This window comes from Schistocerca cancellata, chromosome 3 (genome assembly GCF_023864275.1).
Source record: "Schistocerca cancellata isolate TAMUIC-IGC-003103 chromosome 3, iqSchCanc2.1, whole genome shotgun sequence".
Lineage (NCBI taxonomy): Eukaryota > Metazoa > Arthropoda > Insecta > Orthoptera > Acrididae > Schistocerca > Schistocerca cancellata.
Genome location: NC_064628.1, coordinates 45,922,210 through 45,929,211, shown reverse-complemented (window position 1 = coordinate 45,929,211; position 7,002 = coordinate 45,922,210). Strand labels below are relative to the sequence as shown.

The 7,002-nt window shown below is 37.6% G+C and overlaps 1 protein-coding gene across 1 annotated transcript; it reads left to right on the top strand.

Moving 5' to 3' along the window:
- The first annotated feature begins 995 nt into the window (after nt 1–995).
- LOC126176923 (death-associated inhibitor of apoptosis 1-like) lies at nt 996–2,687 on the top strand. The gene has a single exon (XM_049924109.1). It carries the CDS (start codon nt 1,093–1,095, stop codon nt 2,203–2,205), a length of 1,113 nt encoding a protein of 370 aa, XP_049780066.1. The 5' UTR covers nt 996–1,092; the 3' UTR covers nt 2,206–2,687.
- Nucleotides 2,688–7,002: the final 4,315 nt, after the last annotated feature.

The following is a 7,002-nucleotide window of genomic DNA, read 5'->3' as shown; positions in this document are numbered from 1 at the left end:
TTATTGTAATGTGTAAAAGGAGATGGGTAGGATTTACTAACATCTGTACATTAAAAAAAAATGTTGTAAATGGTCAGCATGTAGTCATATTTACTACATGTGATATAAAGTGACCTGTTTCACGTCATTACGAGTTGTCGTGCAAGATGATACATGGACCACAATGCTTAGGGAAGTGCGCTGGTAGGTTGTTGAATACACCTGTACACGTATACCGGTATCTGATTTATTTCCGTACAAAAGCTCTTTGAGCTTTGAAGGAAGTGACAGCAGCCGTTGATCATATTTATTTACCTAGGCATATTGTTTTCTGTAAATTACCTGACATAATGGAAAGAAGAGTTTTTAACACTTTACTCGACAATTCACTTTAACATAAACAGGGTAAAACTAGGATTTTTGTAAATTTTACTTTGTTCTCTGTTATCTCGTAATTGTCCTTCGCGTCTCAGTTTGTGGAAGATAATAAGCTACTTATCATCGGAATACTTAGTGACACCAGCGCTGTTACGCAATGCGTTCATTCATACGTGTATCAGAAAGAAAAATGGTAATGATTTCTTTAATGAGTGACAGATGATCCACATTTATTGTGAGAATTAACTACAGACTTTATTTTGTAATTATATTAATATGTTGGGTCATGTAACTATTATATTACTGTCTCGTGTGCTTATTGTCAAATATCTGTTTATTATTTGTTTAGTTTGCCATTCATTTAATTATGTAGTGCTTTTATCTTGTAATTGCTCTATTATGTAATTATTTACTGTTATTGTCATTAACTTAATTATGCAGTGTATCTATTTTGTATATTTTCTTGTCGTTTGTGACACGTCGTACTCTTCACTTGATGAGTTCGGCAATCAATCTCTCGAGTCCAACAGTCCTGCGCAGAAGCAGGGAGTCGATTTGGTGGGGCAGAGAGCACTGAAAAGCAGAGGGGAACGAGACTGGTGGGGGAACTTAGGACGTATATCTTCCGCAGCAGAGCTTTGGCTCGGCCGTGTTGGCAACCGCTGCTAGTGCTGCGAGAGCCGTGTGTGAGTGCGGAAGTTGTATGCTCAGTGCGTGGTGCGTTGTGGCAGTTTAATGGCTCCTGATGTTGTCAGAGTAATTCCTCAAGAAGAAAGAAGCGGGCCGCCTCCCCCCAACAACGTCAAACCACCGGCTACACATCAAGCTCCACTGACGGCTGCAGCAAATACGACGACAACGGATCGAAATAGGTACAGTTTGGAATCTGAGAGGCTGAAAACGTTCACAAACTGGCCCGTGCCTTTTATTGAGAAAAGGGAGCTAGCGTCTGCTGGCTTCGTTTATAAATACAGGGACGTTGTGCAGTGTATATATTGCGGTGTGGAGATTGGTGAATGGGAAGAAGGTGACGAACCCATCGTTGAACATGAACGGTGGGCGCCATTATGCCCATTCATAAGGAACAGGACAGTTAACGGGTCGACTACGGAGCAAAATGCCGTGCCTCGAACTATTTCGTACGACACTTGTGGTCTGTACGGAACAGAAATTCGTCCGAATTCATCTCCAGAACCGACTCCATCATGCAGTTCAACTGAAAGTGCGCCGACCCTGGATAAGCTGGGCATCCACACAAACACGGGACCAGTTTGGCCTAAATACAGCACCCAGGAGGCGAGGTTAGCGTCGTTCGATGGCTGGCCGTTGGCTATTAAACAGCGACCAGACAAACTCAGCGAAGCTGGATTCTTTTACACGGGTAAAGGAGACCAAACTGTGTGTTTCCATTGTGGCGGAGGCCTAAAGGATTGGGAAGAAGCGGACGATCCGTGGGTTGAACATGCTTTGTGGTTTTCTAAGTGTTTATTTGTGATACTTGTGAAGGGCAAAGACTTCGTGGATAATATCTGCCAAAACAAAGACGCAATAATCACTGCGAAGGAGGCAACTAATATTAAACTTCCTCCAAATCTTCAGGAAGCTGTCAAAGTTGTCAATCCGGAAGCAGCAAGTGCGGCATCGTCTGAACAGCAACTGCCAGTTTTAAATACTGAAAGGGAGATAGACGACCCTCGTATTTGTAAAATTTGCTTCCAGGAAGAGATGGGAGTACTTTTTCTGCCATGCGGACACATTGTTGCTTGTGTTAAGTGTGCACCATCCCTTTCCTCCTGTGCTGTATGTCGGAAGCCAGTTTCAGCTACAGTAAGAGCATTCCTGTCATAATATAAACGAACAGTTTTGATTCAGTGCTTGACTGCATTAATTTTCCTTCTAAAATTTGTGTAACGCTTAGCAGCTTTCTACTACTTTTATATATGGTAGTCATGTAATGAAAGTTTGCATACGTTACTTTTAATAATTGTTGATATTTCATACTCTGCAGAATCCTTTAATGCAAATTGGTCAGCAATTAGTAATTCGTTAAAGCAGTTAAGTAAACCGCTAATCTGAAATCATAACGTTTTCTTCCTGTAATTTCATGTGTAAAACAGTTATTATAGATGTGACATTGCAGATGCACGCAGTTCTTTTTACTGGTGTTTATATGTTGAATGTTCAATCTGTTTTTTCCCGTTTGACGTCCTAAACCACGTAAGTTTAAGCCTGCACTTTGAAATGATTCACAGTCAAATGCATCTGTGTGTATATATTGTGCAAAGTTTGAAGTTAAGACTTTGTTTGATTAAAATAAGTAGAAAAAAGTTGTTGCGAGTGTTCTCATTTTTTTCCCTCCACTGACATTGTGCTATCTGGTTTGTAAAGTATAAAGATTGCAGATTTCAATTGAAAGCTTTAAATATTCGATGTTAGTTTTTTTCCAACAGGGAATTATTTTATCGTACTTCATTTAGTTTAGATGTAGAGAACACTTAAAATTAAATTGCAAGTATAAAAGTTGTGCTTTTTACTCGTATTTGTGGTAACAAAATTTTTTAAAAAAATCACAAAGTAGACTGCGGCAATTGACGTTTCGTCGTAAGTGCTGAATCTTTCGCCAACGGATGTTAAGCATAAGATCTGTCGGCATCTGGTTTCCTGGCATTTTCATTCACAACTTGTGTACTAAAAAGTTTTTTAGAGCTTCTTAATTTGCTGTCGCACCAACACGTAATACTTTTGTAACGCAGAAGTTTAAATATGATGATTAAATGCTGTTCTCCAATTCAAAGAATTATCAGATGTGGAATGTGCTCGGTGTGCTGCTCAGGTCACAGCGCACAGAACTCGTGACGTCACGCGAAATGGTGCGTACTAACTTGCAATACTCATGTCTACAGTTCCATTGATTTATGGAGTGAAGTTTATGGGGACAGTCGCTTGTGTAAGCTTGGTTCGTAGGAAGAACGCTAATTCGGTGGAGCGGCGCATTAAAGAGCTATCAAGAACGCATTGGTTTTGTTCATTTTATGGTCCTAAAAATGTTTGGTTCGACGTCGGTAGATAGAAAGTAAAAAAAAAATCGCTGCCATTTCAGCAGCGCATTGTTGGTAATGTGGAAATTGAATTTATTCCTTGGCAGTGGAAGAAGTTTGCAGGAGAGATTGACAATTTAAACTTCCACACGTAAATATTTCAAATACGTAAAATTCATCTACATTTAACACATTGAGGTACAAAGAAAATTAGATTTAAAAAAAATGTAATTTGAGTATTAAATTTTAAATTTGTATCGTGTGTTGGAATTAGTAGCAAGCATTTGCTGATAGTAAGAAAATTTCTAGAATGTTACAATGCAGGTTGCACTCCGTTTTGGTTGAACTGTCTTAGCAACTTCTAAAGTGATACAAATGCCCTGACAGTTCCTTTACTTTAACATAAAAAATGTTTGAATGGCTGTTTTGTCATATAGTGGAATTGGGCCTCGACTATAAATGAAAAACACTATATAACAATTTGGGAAAAATTTATGAACTTGAGAATTTGCAAATTCTTAACAAAGTGTCATAGAATGAGTTCTTGTGCATTTGTCATTAATGTTCAATATACATATCTGCTGTGTGTACTCTTAGTAAAACGAGTATGAAGACACATTACACAATTCCAATTTTCAGTGGTGGCTTAGTGTAGAGGTATTATTGCTATAGCGATGTCAGCCAGTGAGATGTGTTGTAGTGAGAAGGCATTCTTTGTGATCAAGATTTCACATTTTCTTTTAAATTTAATACCTGTTACACTTTCAACATCTGAAATTTTCTACTTTTCTTGGCAGAGGAGACCAAATATGTTCAAATTGTTTTATGTTAAACAAATTATTGCTATGACCACATGTTATTTGGATCTCAGATTAAACTGTAGGTCTCTTTAAGGTAAGTCTATTCAAAGGCCGGAGTATGGTAAGTATCAGCTAAAATACTACCACACCCAGTAAAACCAGTGTGATGTTTAAACCAACCAAGAAGCAGAGTACAGCACTATCTGTTACATGACTAGTTCCACATCTTTCAAGCCAATATCACTTGAAAATGTCAGTAGCATTAGAGTAATTACAGAGAATGTCAACATTTGATATATCTTGGTAGTTGAGGATTTATTAGTAGGGGAAGTAAAATAGAATGAATGCCTGGTTTGATGCACTAGAGAACTTGTTTAGTAGAAACTGATAAATTCAGCAGCCAAATATGAGTACATGAAACTGTCATGTAGCATCTTAAAAATTTTAACTGCATGGAACTAAATTATGTAATTCACTGCTTATCCCAGGGTGGCATAATGGTGCCAAATGTTCTTGCAAGTTAGCAGTTCTCTGATGTATTTGTATGTTGTATTTTTTACACTTACTCATAAGCAGTTGGACTTTGTGGTTCTTACTGACAAAGATCTGGACATTGTAACAACTCAGGGCACTGATGAACCTGCTGTTTAGTGCCCTCATACACAGATCATCCATCCATCTCGCTACCCTAAAGTCAGTTTTCAAAGATACATTAATTTGTGCCAAATTATCTACTCTGCAATCTCTCCATATGTATGGGGAATTGCTGTGATGTTGAAAGGGATGAAAGTATCTGACATCGGATCTTTGAAACATGGTGAAATTATCAATGAATGGCGACTTAATGTCCTAATATAGAAAGTAGTCTACAGGTAGCATTCTTTCTTGGGTCCCAGGCTCAATCTCAGCCACAGCTTAAATTCTGATTAAAAATATTGAACAATGGTGGCCCAAGACATCCTGGAAAGGCTGCACACATTCTTGTGACAGCTTTGTTAAGAGGGTGGAGGAACAGGATGAGGGTAGGTGGAAGAATCAGCAATGATCAACAGCATGAGGATGCAGAAGACAATGGAAGCAAATGCAGTAAAGATGCAGGGTGAGGAGGTTTTTGTTTTAAAGGAAGAAAATAAGTTATTTACTTTTGTTCCCAAGTTTCTGTAATCATGGTGGTTCAAATTTAGCTTGTTGTAATGTTGTAGTGATGACAGTAGAAAAATCTAACCCAAGGACTCCTGGAATTTGAGATAGATAGTTCCCTTTTGATTCTTTTTGGTGTTTTATATAATTTGCAGGCCTATTCTCATGTCAGATATTTCTCTGTTACAACTGATTCTAATTTGTTTTGTTCCAATTTTGCTGTAGCCATAAAGCTGCTGCTGTGATACTCTGTTCAGTTTTGAAAATAAACTTTCTGAGATAGGAAAATGCAAATTCTGTAGTGACTGGCTTGAAGATGCACAGTTTGATAACTAGAGTTTGTTTGTGGGGGGGGAGAAGCTAGTGAAACTGAAGGATTTTTCAATGTGTGTTCTTACTGTATTAATTTTGAGACAAAAGATTTTCAGGCAATTTTTAACCACTCACATTCAACAAAACGATGTTATGATATACAGGCATCAAAATTGGCCCAGGATACACTAGAGGGTGAGCAAATCATGAGTGAAAGAAAGGGAGGTGGAAACCGTTTAGAAAAATATTGAGAAAAGAAAATCTGTCATGATTAGATACTTTATTTGTTGTTACAAAAAAACTGTAACCCAAAAATATTTTTTTGATCTTATAGCATTACTGAAGTGTAGAATGTTATTAGTCGTAAAAATGTGATCACAGACAAAATGTAAATTAAGATTTACCAATTTTGAATTACCAATGTACCTGTGTAGATCAATGAATTCGTATGAGAGAAGGAAGTGGCCATACCCCATCAAGGATCGAAAAATAAAGGTTTATTATGATATTAATTGTCCTTCTTCGTTGAGGATTATCAAATATGAAACAGTTAATTTGTGCTGAATCTTTTTGCTGAAATAATTTTTCATGTTTTAAGCACTCTTTTAAAATATTTTATCAACTATCTCACTCTTGCCAAGTGCCTCCATGACCCATCACCCTCAAAACACAATGGGTATCCACAGGATGTGTCATTAGATCTTTCAGTTACCATAAAATTCCAGGTTAGTCCTCCATTTGTGTACCTGGGAGAGACTGCCAAGGGGGAGGTAACCATGAGAAAAAGATTGAATAAATTATGAAAGGGTGTGTTAGGGTAGATAGAAAATCTGAAAAGAGAAATGTAAAGGCTGTCTTATTGTCGGGATCCCTGAGAAAGTGAAAAGAAAATAAGATTTATGGTCACATGAATGTGGGGTGAAGTCTGCAGCAGCAGTAAATGGTTTAACTGGAATAAGATCTGTTACAAGTAGGAAGATAAGTCAGGAGGAGTTACTTTGAACTATTCAGAATTTAATCACACTAGAGCACAGCAAACCAACACCAATAAAAACATTTCAACTACATTTGCTGGCATGATAAATAGATGAAGGTAGAGAGAAAGTGTGTGGGGATATTGAACTTGTAATTCAGTACACAAAGGATTGGCTTGGAGGGGGGAATGAGAGAGGAGATACATTAATAGAGTTTGGCAGTAAACTTAGTGGGTAACAGCAAATACTCTTCATAAATCACGATAGGAGGAGCCTGATGAACATGTATGTTTGTAGTTTCATGTCTGAAAACTGTTTAACTAAAAAATTATCACCAGCAAAAATGTGAACTTCGAATATTTTGCACCCTGTAAGACTGGA